Raw genomic sequence first — 15,807 nt, forward strand, 5'->3', positions numbered from 1 at the left:
AACCAAGGTAATGTTGTCTGGCGTCGCTTGGAGATATTCATCTCATTTTTGCCTCGTCCCCAAATACAGGATTAGTCCTATTTAATTATTTACTTCTCGAACATTACAAATAGGGCAGGCATTACCAAATCCTGACTGGAGGCTTACCACTGTCATTGAAAGAAAAACCTTAAAATCAGTGTTTTCTACCAGCGCTAACATATGAGGCCGAAACTTGGAGGTTCACAAAGAAGCTCGAGAGCAAGTTAAGAACCACGCAAAGGTCGATGAAACGGAAAAAGTTAGCCGTAACGTTAGGAAGTAGCAGTGGGGCGATGTGGCGGGAAGCGCAGTCGACAACGGCAGAAAATTACGTGGAGTGATGAAATCATAAAATTTTCAGGCGGAAGTCGGAATCGGCTTGTGCAAGACACGGGTAAATGGAGATCGCTGGAAGAGGCCTTCGTCCTGCAGTGGACGTAAAGATAGGCTAAGGATGGCGATGACGATGATAATAATCTGTAAAGCAAACAGATGTTTTGACTCATGATATTCGCGTGACGCTCAACGGCTGCTTTGATTTTCTCAAGCTTCTTCTTTTGAGCTGGCCTACCACAACCTTAGGTAGTTGTCGATGTACCTCTATATGCTCTGTCTTATAAGCAGAAAAATTTGAATGACAACGTACTGTCCTTGAGCAAACCTTTGCCCTACATAATCAAAGAAAAGAATATGCAGATCCAGAGCACATGTTGGAAGCGATGTGCAGCGATCCTTGTTGCGAAGCGGTTAATTGAATGCTTTACAACTATTGGCGATGCGTGCGATATTGTTTATTTTACAGCTCGGCGAAGTGCAATCTCATGAAATGCCTAAGTTTACCCACAACTCAGGTCAAAGCTTTATTGTGATTCAAAGCTTATGCTTATGTAAGACTCTACTCACAAGCTGTGCCGAAATTCAAACACCAAATCAGACGAGTGCACAGTGTCGAATGCCTACGTAGCGATGCCACTAATCCAAAGCCAATATGAGATAGGGTGTAATAGTGATGACAGGTGAACGCGCAGAAGCTACGACACGCATCCAGCTTCAGCTAAAGATTCTGTGCTTCTTTTGTATCTGCGGCGCGTACCATTCTGGATTATTGGCGAAAAATGGTCCCATGCACATATGGCTGCATGCGGAACAACTAAAAATAAATTAACTGAATGAGAAAAAAAATATCCAATTTAAGGCCTACTCCTGTTAACAGCTCTGTGTACTTCAGAGACACCGGCGAGCTAACATTTGGACAGACCTTATGCAAGATTTTTCTTGTTTACGTACTACGCTGAACAGAGGCGCGATTACTGGCTCTGCTAATTATTCGGTATACGGTATACGAGGCCGTTTCCTGCTACTCGTATTCTGTACACATGAAACATATACGTAATGTATGTAACATGTATAACAGTAATTGTATCCTTTGAGGTACCAACTGACGAAGCAGCAGCCACCCCGAATCAGGGAGGGCGGGCAAGCAAAGCTTCGCATTAATTAAGAAATAAAGCCTTGCAGCCCGTTGTTTTTAAAGAAGAGTTCTCATGTAATCTTTACCAAACTACGCTAATGTGCTTTCATGACACCCTAACCTGCAACTACAACATATAATCTTACGTTTCTTCTTATCTATTGCAGATCAATCGAGAAAAAGACTTTCTTATGTATAATTATGGTGCCTCCAAGAACAAAGATCGCTATGGACAGGTAAGGAATTGTTTGTTTCGCGCTAGTTGGCCGTTTATGTTCAAAGGTTATAAAAGCCGAAAAACGGTGAGAACAGAACAACAGTGTAACAGGACGCGCACAAACTACCAAATGTAGTTTAGTCACAAAAGAAAATTCACCGTCACGCTCTGCCACGCGTCGCTTAGAGGTCATACAGGCAAGAAAGTAAACAAGCAAGATAGATGCAGCATGTATCGTCGCTACCAGGCGTTGCTATGAATGACCCGGTGAACGTAAACCATGGCAGTAATCTAAAAACAACAATGTCTTCTGAAAGAGAGAAATCATAAGGGAAAGGTAGGGAAGTTAATGAGGCTGAGCCCGCTAGGCTACTCTGCACTGGAGAAAGGGATTGAAATGGGGTAAGAAAGAGAGGAGTTCACACTTTTTACAGGTAGACGCACAGGCGTTCATTGTTGTGTGATTCACAAGCGGTGATATAGGCTGTCTTATTTTAACAAACGCAGCAGCGCTTTTGTGGTTTGTAGTAGACAGCAGATGCACGAGGCCACGGCGCCTAAGATCCTCTCTTCTTTGAAAGGCCTGTCATCTAAGTACCCTTAAGCTGTCTGAAGGGCAATCCTCTCATCTTCGTATGCTGCGCGGTCACTCAGGAGATGTTCAATTGTTTCTTCAACACCACATGTGCTGCAATCGGCTCTTTCCGCTATTCCAATTAGGAATGCACAGAAAATTTATCACTAGATTCAAGTCTTCCGGCACACAGAAAGTGTTATCTGCTTGTGTTGCAGCGTTCTCCGTGTTGTTGAGAGCTCCGTGGTCAGTGTTGTGCTCGATTTTTCTTTTCGAGAGTACAGTACCAGGTTTGCCCTTGCTACGTCGTAGGCTGCAAATGTAGCGACTGGCATAATGTAAAGCTGCGACATCGTGTCCAGCTGCAGGGCAGCAGACAAGCGGAGCGGCTGCAGTGCATCGGGGTGTCGGCATCCGATCGGCACCAGGATTTACGCGTTTGAGGCCCATCGCTGTACGCCGGAGGGTTCCTACCACAATAGTGTTTCGCGTCTCCGGTATTCAGGTAAATTCAAGCGCAAGCGGACTGAGCCTGGGCGTTTCGCGGCATGAGCGTACGTGCAAACGTGAACAGTCTGCACGGTGCAATCACCTTGTGGCACGGAGCACAAGCAAACACAGAACTTATATAGCAGGAGCGAAGTGTATTCCACTTTGCTGCTGGTGCAAATGGTTGACAGGAGCGGCATTGTGAGCACGTTGTTTATCAAAATGGTAAAACGTTTTAAACATGGTTAGCGCAATGTTAGCGCTTTGTTTGGCTGGCTAATCTCTTGTGTCACCAGGTGGCTGAACCGTACAGATCAATCAGGCCGCTCACCTAAGACTACGCTAAAGCATCTTCGTCGCAGCAATAGTAATAATAATAATAACTTCTTTATTTCCATCAGTGATGGAGGAGACTGCGGGTAAAAGTCGCTTTGGGCAAGCGACTTGACTAGAGCCCGCAGCCTCCTTTACAAGGCAAACAGCGATTGCACAGGAGGCATATATATAAATAACAATTGACTATATGTGAAATATGCACAAATATAAACGCAAAAAACACAACTTATCTGAAAAACGCTCTTCAATTATTTAAGAAAGATTGAATGACAAAATGTTCACGTAAAGCTCGTACACCAGTTATATAAATGTCAAGACCTGATTTCAGAAACAAATTTAAAAGTGTTGGTAGTGTGTATGATATCTTTTGTGTAGAATAATTGGCACGCGGAGTGACCACCTTCCACTGTTCCGTACACCTTGTAATGTAAGAATGTGTGTTCCTGGTGAGATTAGATAATTCGTGAAGAAACTTTAAGTTCTCTTTTACCTCCCGTTTGAAAGCTTGACTTAACTTGTAATTATAAAGGTTAAAAACGGGTATTACATTTGCTATCTGAAATAAGTCTGATGTGTGGGCATTGTAAGGCAGGTTAAATAGTATTCGCAAAAATTTTTTCTGAAGTATATGTATCTTTTCTAGATTCGTATGTGATGTGGTACCCCAAACGAGCAGACAATAATAAAGTGTAGAAAAAAATAGGGTGTTATAAACAAGAACCTTGATTCTGTAAGGTAAAAGAGGTCTCAGCCTCACCATCATCCCAACTACACGAGATAATTTGCCCAATACCGATTCTATGTGCATGTCCCAAAGCATATTTTGTGTGAAAATAACGCCAAGTATTTTAAAACTATCTACAATTTCTAGGTTTACATCGTCATAAACAAGGTTGATGGAACTGGTTATTTGCTTAGATTTTGGCCTAAAGATTATTGCTTTTGTTTTGTTTATATTGATTTGTAGACAGTTTTGTTTTGACCATACATGAAGAGTTTTCAGAGCAGTGTTAGCTTTATTCTCAAGGCTACTAGAGTCAGGTGACGAAAAAAATATACTGGCGTCGTCTGCGTACACTACGTATTTCGCATCTTTATAGATATTTACTAAGTCATTTATATATATGATAAACAGGAACGGGCCAAGAATACTACCTTGAGGAACGCCTCTGGTGATATGCTTCAAATTTGAGCGGCTATTGTTTATTTCAACGTATTGATAGCGATTATCAAGATAAGATTTTATAAGGCTTCCACAGTGCCCTCGAATACCGTAGGTTTCAAGCTTATCAAGAAGAACAGAGTGAAGGATGCAATCAAATGCTTTAGTGAAATCAATATAAATACCAAAGACAATGTTTCTAATTTCAAATTGCGATAAAATAAACTCTTTTTGATGGAGTAGTGCTAATTCTGTAGACCGTCGTTTTCTAAATCCAAACTGGGCTGGAGAAATTAGGCTGTGCTTGTCAAAAAACTTCGAAACCTGCATTAGTATTAGTTTTTCTAGACCCTTCGAAAAAACAGGTAATATAGAAATGGGTCTATAATTTTTAGTATCATTAACGTCACCCTTCTTGAACAATACAGACACTTTGGCTATTTGCATCCGTTTAGGAAAGATAGCGCTTGACAAAGACAAATTAAAAATATAGGTAATGTACGGGGAAATGATATTAAGCACATATTTGATAGGGCGAACCTGCATGCCTTCTGCATCGCAACTTGAGCTATTTTTTAGTGAAAGGAAAACTGATGTCACCTCATGCTCAGTAAAGGGATGAAGAAAGAGTGAAGATGAATTTCTGTTCGGCATAAATTCACTAATGTCAGACGACGCATTACCACCAGAAAAGTTTACAAGGTAATCGTTAAAAACATTTGCAAGAGCACTTCCCGATACTTCACTCCCACCAAGTATTAGGGTTTGTATTCGCGGAGCTGATTTTCGACGATTCAAGACATCATTTAACTTTTTCCATAAGGTATCAGGTTTGTTCAAACAACCCTCGAATTCTGCATGAAAATAGGACTTCCTATGGGATTTTAGTTCCTTATTTAGCTTGTTTCTATACGACTTGTATTCCTTTAATATACTTGGATCCTTAGTCTTGACGAACTTGTGATAGAGCGCGTTTTTATAATTAATACGTTTTAGCAATTCGGGGCTTACCCACGGCTTCCGTAATTTTTTACCGAGCCTGAGCTTTTTTTCTGGAAAATGGTTCTTATATATTCGAGAGACTTCATCAATAAGCTTGCCATACGCGATTTCGACGTTATCTATTTCTAAAATTTGTTTAAGGTCGCACCGTAGAAGTTCGTCTCTGAAGCTATCTAGACGTGTTTGAGTAATACTTTGACATAGGATATACTCATGCTTCCTCTTCTTCTTAAAGTTGTGTTTTCTTAGAAAAAGAAATACTGGAAGGTGATCACTAAGGTCGTGTGACATCACTCCGGCGGTAGCAGTTTCAGTGTCAGCATTTGTAATGAGCAAGTCCAACAATGTTTCACTTTCGGATGTAATCCTTGTTGGCGTACGGATTAAATTTTCATAACCATTTGAAGCTAAAATATTTAACATAGTTTTTTGTGGTACAGAAGTGGTCAGCATGTCGATATTGAAATCACCAGCGGACACCAAGTAATTGCTATTTTCTGCAGTAAAAGACAGCAGCTGTTCATAAAAAGAAAGGAACTGAAGAACATTTCCATTTGGAGGCCTGTAGCACACAGAAAATATGTACTCATTCGCACGAACTGTTACCATTTCAAAATCGTCGCAACAAACACAAAAGTCGGGAAGCAATTCACAACTGACATGTTCTTTCAACAACAGCAAAACACCGCCGCAACGGCGGTTCGTTCGGTTCACACAAAACGATTGATAATGTCTAAACTTACGCACGTCACGACCATCTCTGCACCAAGTTTCACTGAGGAGGGGCTTTAGTTTACGCCTCCCCCCATCCGTCGAAATGCCCAGCTCACCTGTGGTTAACGCAATACCCGACATGCTCGGCGCTGTGACAGAGTGCTCGGAACGCACGCTTCTTCTATAGCTCTTGCTTTGGATCGATTGCCTGGCGGCTGGCGTAGAGGTTGGAGATGTTTTGCAAGCTGGCTCCAAGACTACCGAAGTAGACGACACGACGTCCCATCATGACGGAGAGGCGGTGAAAGCGGAGCTTGTCTTAGCCCTCATCACTCGGCGAAGAGTTGAAGAGAAAACGTATGGCTATGCAAGAGGCTAACTTGTAATCTTGGGTAACTCTCTTAATACCAGACGCTTCACACAAATTGTGGTGCGAATGATTTGCTGCAGCTGTAGCCTGCGCGTCTACAAAATTTCTCCCAACCGTTTCAGGGACTCTTTAAGTGTAGCGGTCAATAAAACACTGTTTATCCAAAAAGAAGGCCACAATTTATTTTTCTGCACTGCATCGTTCACAAGCTATGCCAAAATTCAAACTCCAAATCAGCGGGATGTTCAGGCTAAGACGTGAAGGCACCGATGTTACAAGGACGAAGGCATTGTGTCCTCCTGTCATCCAGTAGTGAAATCGCGAACAAAATAAATCTAACAATTCGTTAAATATAATTTATCGTTCCATCAACTGGTCGGTCTGCTTCAGAGATGCCTCTTAACAGGCATCATTTAAAGTTTCATTTAGTAAGGTAATGTTTACTTTGTTAAGCGCAAAACGACAACCACAAGAAAGACGACAGGACAAGGCGCTCTTACGCTATAAAAAGGTGAGCAACCGGGGTCAGCATACAATGCTTATACTATAAGTCACCGTGCGGGTACTTTCATATAACCTTCGTGTATATGTATGTATGTATGTATGTATGTATGTATGTATGTATGTATGTATGTATGTATGTATGTATGTATGTATGTATGTATGCATGTATGCATGTATGCATGCATGCATGCATGTATGTATGTATGTATGTATGTATGTATGTATGTATGTATGTATGTATGTATGTATGTACGTATTATGTTACAAAGGCGTTTATTATTCACTGGCGTTTGGGTCCGACCGTTAGCGCAGGGCAGGGTCTCTCAGCAAGACCGGCATTGACGAGCAAAAGCGCTGAAGAGGACGACCCAGTATATCATTCCATAGTTCTCTACAATTACCCCAGAGATATATAAAGCAGCCACCCGGCGACCTAACAGCTTGTCACTATGGGTGGGTCATAGTAGGTCTTGAGGCGGTCGACGTTGACAACGCCTCATCCATGACCGCGCATGTCCAAAGACGGTTCAACGGGCTCGATTTCGTAGTTGACCGGAGATGTGCGTTGGACGACTTGGTAGGGCCCTTCATACTTGGGTAGTATAGTTTCGATGAGAGTCCAGGTGCACTGGAATGGACCGAGAATCACACAAGCGCTCCGGGGAGGAACGTGGGTGCAGAAGTGGAGCCACTGCGAAAGCTCTTCTGGCGCTCCTGCTCATTTGAAGTAAAGGCCCGTGCGAGATCGCGACACTCTTCGGCATGTCTTGCTGCGGCAGAAATAGGCGCACACTCAGATGCATCCGGCTTGTACAGAAGGATTGTGTCGACTGTATGCGATGGGGTCGGGCTGTACTATAAGAAGGATGGTGAAAAGCCAGTGGTGCTCTGAGTGGCAGTATCGTACGCGTAGGTTGCGAAGCGCAGAATAGCATCCGAACTTGTGTTGTCGGGGGCTGCGTATATTGCGAACATGTCGCCAAGCGCTCGGTTAAAGCGTTCTGTGAGGCCATTGATCTGCGGATTGTAAGGAATAGTTGTGCGGTGCACAACGTAGCACTCTTTGAGGATAGCTTCGACGACTTCCAACAAGATACGCCCACGATCGCTGAGCAACTACTGTGGTGGAACATGAAGCAGTATGAATCGGCGAAGCTGGAAGCAGGCAACATCGCGCGCTGTAGCCGCTGGGAGCGGCAGTTTCGGCGTATTGCATGAGGTGGTCAACAGCCACGATGGCCCAGCGCTTGCCAGCAGATGTCGGGCAAATTGATGCCGACGCACCCGAACGGCCAGGTAGGGCAAGGTTTCCGGCGTGGAAGATCGGTGCAGGAGCCTATGAACTTCTGAACGTAGTTGTATATCCTGCGTCACTAGTACATTTGTCGACGGCCCTGGTAAGTTTTGAATACTCCCGAGTGGGCACACTGTGGATCAGAGTGGAATAAAGAACACGTTTCAGAACGCAGACTGTCGGGTACTGCTAGCAACCACTGGCGGCCATTGGCGGTCTAATTGCATCAGTGGAGTTGGCCGTCGCGAACGGCTATATAGTGGCCTTGACGACGCAACCCGCGAGTGGTTGGTTGGGCCGACTGATGGATCAGAGAGCAAGTCTATCAGCGAGGCGATCCAATGGTCCTTGAGCTGTTCGGAAGGGATGGTGCGAAGGTAGATGGAAGAAACGGCAAGCTTCGAGTAGAGCACGGGCACGTGAAACGAATTACGCTTTGCGCATGGATTTGAACACCGCTATTTATGTGCTCCTCCAGCTTAGAAATTCGCCCTGGAAACGAATATGCTTTCCATTTATACTTGTCCCATTGTTTAGCCAGCGCATTTTTTTCATGCGAGGGGAAGCAATATTTTATCAACAACGCTATGTATTCTGTTTGGTAAACTGTACGACGCTCGACGTTTTCTAGTGCAGAGCTCATTTAAAGAAAACAATACTAATACTGCCCATTCACCAACTGGGGCCTCGAAGTTCGTCGAGCGATCCAGTATTCGAAAACTGTTATAACTGCCCCATTTGGGCTTTTTGGCTGTTTACGCATGCCTTTCGGTTTGCGCAACACAGCTCAAAGATTTCAGCGTTTTACAGACGAAGTCACCAGGTGCTAACAGTTCTGTTTTGCCTATGTAGACGATCTTTTCGTCGCCAGCAGTGATGCTGAAACCCGCAAAGCATATCTTCGTCAACTTTTCACTCGACCTCGTGATTATGATCTCGTCATCAATGTTGACAAATGTCAGTTAGGAGTTCCGGAGATCGATTTTCTCGGACGTCACCTTGCCTATGTTGGCATCACTCCGCTGCTTGGCCATCATCGTCTACCCACCACCAAAGCCCACACGTAGCGCGCGACATTTTCTCGGACTCAGTTTTTATCGCGGTTTTATCCCTGCATGCTCTTAAGTTGGTGCAGCCTCTCGAAGCACTCCCTTCCATTTCGAAAGCTTAGTGTAGAGCACTTTCCTGGGACACGGTCCTTGATTAAGCTTTCGCCGCCATTAAGGCCGAGCTCGCACAAGCCACCCCCCTACATCATCATTCACAGACCGCTACCACTAGCCTTATTGTGGACGCTTCTTCGGAAGCCGTGGGAGCCGCTCTTTATCAGTGGATTAATGGTGCATGGGCCCCCATCTACTTCTTTTTCCGCAAGTTACGCGACGCTGAACGCTGTTACAGTACTTTCAGACGGGAGCTCCTCGAGGCCTACCTCGACGTGAGGCATTTCAGGTGCTTCCTTGAAGGGCAACAATTTAAAATTCCTGCCGACCACAAACCGCTTGTTTCGGCCTTACGTTCCCACAGTGCCACCCATACTCCCAGAGAGCTTCGGCATCTTGCTTTTATTGCCGAATTCATGACAGACATACGATACGTCAAAGGCAGCTTTAACGGGGCAGCGGACGCTCTCAGTCATATTACCACCAAAGCCACGACAAGTTCTGTCCACCTTGTTTTAACTCGCAAAGGATCAAGCATCCTGCGATGAACTTCCACGACTGCTATCTTCTACATCCCTCCGCTTGGAGCAAGTCGACATTCCCGACCACGATGTCACACTCTGCTGCGACGCTTCACCTAACAGTACCCGCACTTATGCTCCTGTTCTTCGTCGTGCAGCTTGTAATACATTGCACTCAATGTGCCACCCAGGCGTATGTGCCACGCAACACCTATCACCGAACCTTGCGTTTGACCGCGCATACGCGCTGGTATACTAGAACGTGTCCGAACTTGAACATCGCGTCAACATATCAACGTGCAACGACACACCATGCAATATAGTTTTGCAGACTGAACATTTTGCAAGTTGTTGAATAAGAAAAAAAAAGAAAACTCGGCCATGTTTTATTGTCTGAGTTGTTTTCCTATCGCTTTGTTTTTCCTTTTTCTGGCTATTTAAGTGAGATATGCATTCTTTATGCATATGCACCTAAACATTGCATTTTTGTATTAAATTTTTTATATCTGTGCGCGGCCATGTTTTCATGTCGACTGCACATGTAACTGTGCATTTATATATTTAGCTATTTACTTATGTACTTGGTTTTTTATATCTCATTTAAAGATACCGATAATACCGATAGGTTATAATAGAAGAAGGATCTAACAAATATATATATATATATATATATATATATATATATATATATATATATATATATATATATATATATATATATATATATATATATATATATAAAGCGGGTACAAGTAGAGTTAAAGGTTTAATCGAAGACGCAGGCAAGTTTTTAGAAACCAAAATTTCTTGGTATACAGTGTGAGTAATGCTTATATAGACACCACAAGAAATACAAGACAAAAGCAAAATTCTTAATGAAAGAAGCTAACCGGTTACATTTTAGATACAACAATAGGAATATATAGCATTTGTTTTTTGCATAAGACAACGAGCGGTAAATGCAATAATCTAACTGACTAAATATAGGAATCATCATCATTAAGATGCATTATAAAGAAAAACTGGCTAAAAAGGCCCCTGAAATATTTCAATTAAAATGGAAGAAAACGTGAGCATATACGCTGTAAATGGTGCAGCTACACATGCCGTTTTTAAATTCCGTTTTGCTATTTACATAACGTGAGCTACTTATGAATATATCTCCATGACTACGCTACGCAATCTAATGATTGATATTATTCTCATTTTAATCGGTTATTATGTTTACTATGCCGGTTACGCAAGCCATTTCATGTTACCTTTACTAATCTGCAATGTCTGCAATATGCACCATATTATATAGCTATGAAACTGGGGTATCATATAACTGAGCTACTGCCTACATATATTTTTCAAGGCTTGGACAAGCTCGGCAAGCCTCGGTTAAGAATTTTGTCGCCACCCTCAGCTTTTCACAAAAAGAAAGTGCTGAAATAAACTGATTGTTCAATCGATTCATTGATTATTTGAATGATGAGTTGATTGAGTGATTGATTCATTTTGCTTACGTCTTCATGCTGCATGCGCTTGCAGGAAGATCCTCCTGCTTACGACGTGGACCAAATTACAGTTCCGTTAGCACTGTTCTCGTCAGAGGGAGACACGGTCGCCAATCCGACAGATGTGTCTCTTCTCACTGAAAGGCTGGGTCCGAGGTTACTTTTCAACCACGTGGTGCCACCCAAGGACTTTCGTCACCTAGACTACCTGGTGAGCTACCAAGCAACAGATTTCCTCCACAAGATTATGATTGACACAATCGAAAAGTACGCCGGCACGATAGCTTAACCAGTGCAATGACGACCCAGCAGAACTGCAGAAAGAAGTCAATTCGAAGTTGACTAAATAAACTCCAAATAAATGTAACAATACTTAGAGCAACATTCCTATGAGGCTTCAGTGTTGAAGAAAAAATAAACGCCTTTTTTCATTGATTTGTGAGTTGTTCATTTTCTAGATTATCTATGGCGCAACTATAGCCCACTATATACGTTGAGAAGCCCATCTTTCTTGCTTTTTTTCAGATAAAGCATGTTATTCTTGGAGTAGCGGCCAATTAATTAACAAAAATAAATTCTGGGATTTAACATGCCAGTGAAACATCTGATTGTGATGAACACTGTAGTGCGGCTATGTGGCTGTGTGGCTATGGGCTATAGTGGCTATGTTGTTAGGCTGCTGAGCACGAGGTCGCGGGATTGAATCCCGGCCACGGCGGCCACATTTCGGTGGGGGCGAAATGCGAAAACCCCCGTGTATTCAAATTTAGGTGGACGTTAAAAGAACCCCAGGTGGTCGAAATTTCCGGAGTCCCCCTCTACGGCGTGCCTCATAATCAGAAAGTGGTTTTTGCCCTTAAAACCCCATAATTGAAAAAAAAAACTGTAGTGCGGTACTGCGAATTCATTTTCGCCACCTATAGGATCCTTTGCCGTTCACGGGAATTGAAAATTCTGAGTCGTACAGTGCATGAGGATTTCTCCCTTTCGCTCCTATGAGCTGCAGACGCCGCGGCCATGATCGAACCCAGACACCACACCTACTGTGCTACCGGGAAATGTTTTTGACACGAAAGCGTCAACTGGGCCATTGAGAAAAAGAAATAAAAAATGAAAAACCGGAGTCTGCCTTCTGTAGTAGCGAAACAGCACCTCAACTTGCATTGCCATTAGCTATGACGCCACGCCACGAGCTGCTACATCGACGGTGCAGAGGAGGGAACACCTGTTGCCCAGGTGGCGCGACAGGTGTTACATGAGGGGAGAGGGCATAGCCGCGACCAGTGCTGCGGAATGGACGCCCTCTTTCCATTCCAGTTCCATTACCCGGAATTAGAAATAGCTGCAATTTCATTCCTTTCGATTCCTCTTAATTCAAAAGACTTAGCCCATTTCAACTACGAGAATAGCCGGGCAGTTCAATTCCATTCCTGAAATTCCTCAACGTGGGAAAGAGACATCTTGGTAGTTTTATCGAGTTACCGATGAACGTACCATAAAGCTGACGTCATCACACGCGTTAAGAAGAGAAAAATACGCGAAACACGTTACCAAGGTCGAGGGATAGCAGTTTGGTGACATATCACGTGCTGTACAACGACCCTACTAATTCCCATGGGGGTAGTTCTCCCGCTACCTATAGTGTTTGCATGGTCAGCATGTTTTAACGGCTTGCAATGTTTTCTTTTTGTTTAAGCTTAAATGTATTAATGTTAAAATGACGACAGCGTATCTTCGCTTAGGTGTCCTCGTGATATTTAAATGCTGCAATAAAGGTCGCAAGCAGTGCAACGTGCAAAATAAAGCTTTATCTTGATTTTATTCATCGAAATTTGGCAACAAAATGTCATCAGCCAAATTGGCTCTTTACCGTTTAGTTTTGAAAACCCAAAGCGTAAATGACGGCTACTTCAACGGTTAGTCCTAAAAACACAATAAAGTGAGATAAAGCTATTGCCTTCTAAAACTGTGCATTGCGCTTCACAAACATGAGCTGCTCGAACGAAGTACCTGTCAGCCTATTTCACTTCGCTCTCATTATCAGGGATGCCGCAGAAAACAGGCGTTCCACGTCAGCTGACATAGGATACACAGGGAAAACTATCCTTGCGAGGCGAGAAAGCAAGGGGAAAGCGGCTAGTTCCAGTCAAATATTCCATTCCATTCCAATGCGGTTTCCAGTAGGTCAGGGGCGTAAGCGTGTCTGCGCAACTTCCCTGTGTAAGGTGCAGAGAAACTTGCCGTGCAATGGATTCAGACATATTGTCTTGGTGGGCATTTTCATTTTGCCTGATGTTTTTAAACATCAAGCTGCTTGGCAATGCGTCCTAGTCTGCATTCGCGACGGTCTGCATTGTTAGATATGGCGCCGTTTCCTGAGGCTACTTCGAGTTCCCCAAACCACTTCGAAACGCAGCACAGCTAATTGAGGAATGCAGAAGCAGGAAAGCACATTCCAGAGGAGCGGCCGAGCAAACAAGTTTAAGGCAACAAGTTCACGTGCCAACAAGTTCGTGCGCCGCCGGGATTAGCAGGTGGGCCTCGGACAATGGAGTATGAGCAGCCCTCCCCTTCTCCTCGTTAGAAGTGCATTGCCAGTCTGCGAGGCAAGACCGCAGAGAGCCGCCAGGTGTGACACCGCGACACGGGCGCCTACCATTGGCTGAAAGTGGCGTCATCGCAGCGGACTCTCCCATTGGTCAAACATGACGTCACTTACAGTGCTCCAAGGGTTTATAAGAAGCCTTCCAGAGAGACCTGAGCATTCTGGGACATGCTCTGACTCCCTGATTCACCTCTCTCGAACTTCTTGCCGCGGGCCGCAGCGTCCGAGTTGCTGCCGGCCCGTAATGTATGTACGCCTGTTAATTGACGCTCACCGTCTCTGTACATAATGTAGAATAAATCCTCCCAAGTTTTGGGTTTTCATCCCGAAGTCCCGTCCTTCAACCCCTACATCTGGTTGGCAGCGGTAGGATCGCCTCCGAATGCATCAGCTGGTGGCAGCGCTACGGATAAACCTTCGTCGAGAGAGATCCTAAGGAACCGGGAAGAGCGAAGAAGAGAGAGCCTTCGTCGAAAGAGGTCCGAAGAAACTGGGAGTAGCGAAGAAGGAGCGAGCCTTCGACCCAGGGAGTCCGGAGGAACCGGGAACAGCGGACAAATGAACCGGATGGCAGGGTGCTGCAACCGTAAGTGAGCGCGTGGTTTTTTTTCCTTATGATTCGCCAGACTCAAATGTTGTGTGTTCATTTTGATAGTTCTGTGAATCGGGAATTTGTTGCATTGTGTGTTTGCACAAATTAATTAAGGAAAACAGTTTTAACCACCTGTCGGGGCAGCTGCCATGGATCTTAGAAGGTTGACGAGGTTAGACTTGTTGTTGGAGTGCGACGATTTGGGAGTTGAGGCGGACGAACGGATGGAAACGCCAGCTATCATAAAGGCGATTAATGATAGTGGCAATGATGACAAAAGCATTGCGCTTGCTTGGGAGGTGATACAGGAGCCACGGGAGCGTGTGCGTCGTGTACGTTTGCGAGAGCGTCGTGAACTTAGGAGTAAGCATAAGCGTGAAGAACGCGAGAATGAACGGAAGCATGAGCTTCAAGAACTTACTCTTAGGTGTGAGCTTCACGATCGTGAGAATCAACGTAAACGTGAGCGTGAGGAAAAGTTTGAGAGAGAGAAGGCAGCACTGATCAAAGAGATAAAGCATTGTGATCAGTTATTGGCACAGAGACAACGGCTGTCTGAAAATTCTGTAGGTAGTACAGAGCGAAAGAATGAGGAAGTGTCTAGCGGACTTTCGCCAGAAGCCGACGAAAAGAGTAGTGCCTGTGAGATTGGCTGCCGATTCATAAGCGAAGGGAAAAGGCTAGCTGCTAACGATGCCTTAGTGGCAATAGAGGCCGTTAAAGGCCAGAGTGAGAGCGACGAGGTGCTGTGCCAACAGATGACTGTGGAGACAGCTAGGCCAGCTGCGAACAAATTGGCACAGTTACCGCGTGTGTGCGTCGCTGGTAAGGTTAGCGAGGTTGCTAGCGAGGAAAAGGGTACTGTTGACGCGACAGACGCGAGCACCCATGTAGAGCCAGATCTGCGTGCAGAAGTGAAGTGCGAGCTGGACGATGCAGTTGAGAATAGCTCTCGAGGTGGCGAGCTCCGTAGCTCACGAGAGAACAACTGCATTGTTCAGGGATCGGTGCGGCTCTCCGCCAGTCTAGATGGCCTAGATAGGGATGATTCAGTTGTTAATCATTCGGACTGTGCGCGTGAGACAGCGATCGATACCGACGGGCTGTGTGCCGATGCACAGCGTGAGCTGGGCAATGTAGTAGAGGGCAGTTCGCAAGAATGCGAGTTGTCTTGCTCGAGTAAAGCCTGCTGCATTGTGCCAGAGTCGGTTGAGCTGTCCGCCGGTCGAGGCATAGAGAGTGTTGATTTAAGTGAGAATCACTCAGACTGTGC

The 15,807-nt window shown here is 44.6% G+C and overlaps 1 protein-coding gene across 1 annotated transcript in view; it reads left to right on the forward strand.

Moving 5' to 3' along the window:
* The window catches only part of LOC135898140 (lipase member M-like), a 53,513-nt gene extending 41,761 nt beyond the window's left edge, over positions 1-11,752 (forward strand). Inside the window, exons 9-10 of the mRNA XM_065426901.2 lie at positions 1,660-1,728; positions 11,372-11,752. Of these exons, the coding sequence (XP_065282973.2) occupies positions 1,660-1,728; positions 11,372-11,626 (324 nt within the window). The 3' untranslated portion in view covers positions 11,627-11,752. The remainder of the gene's footprint in view (positions 1-1,659; positions 1,729-11,371) is intronic.
* The last annotated feature ends 4,055 nt before the right edge of the window (positions 11,753-15,807 follow it).

This window comes from Dermacentor albipictus, chromosome 10 (assembly GCF_038994185.2).
Source record: "Dermacentor albipictus isolate Rhodes 1998 colony chromosome 10, USDA_Dalb.pri_finalv2, whole genome shotgun sequence".
Taxonomy (NCBI): Eukaryota; Metazoa; Arthropoda; class Arachnida; order Ixodida; family Ixodidae; genus Dermacentor; species Dermacentor albipictus.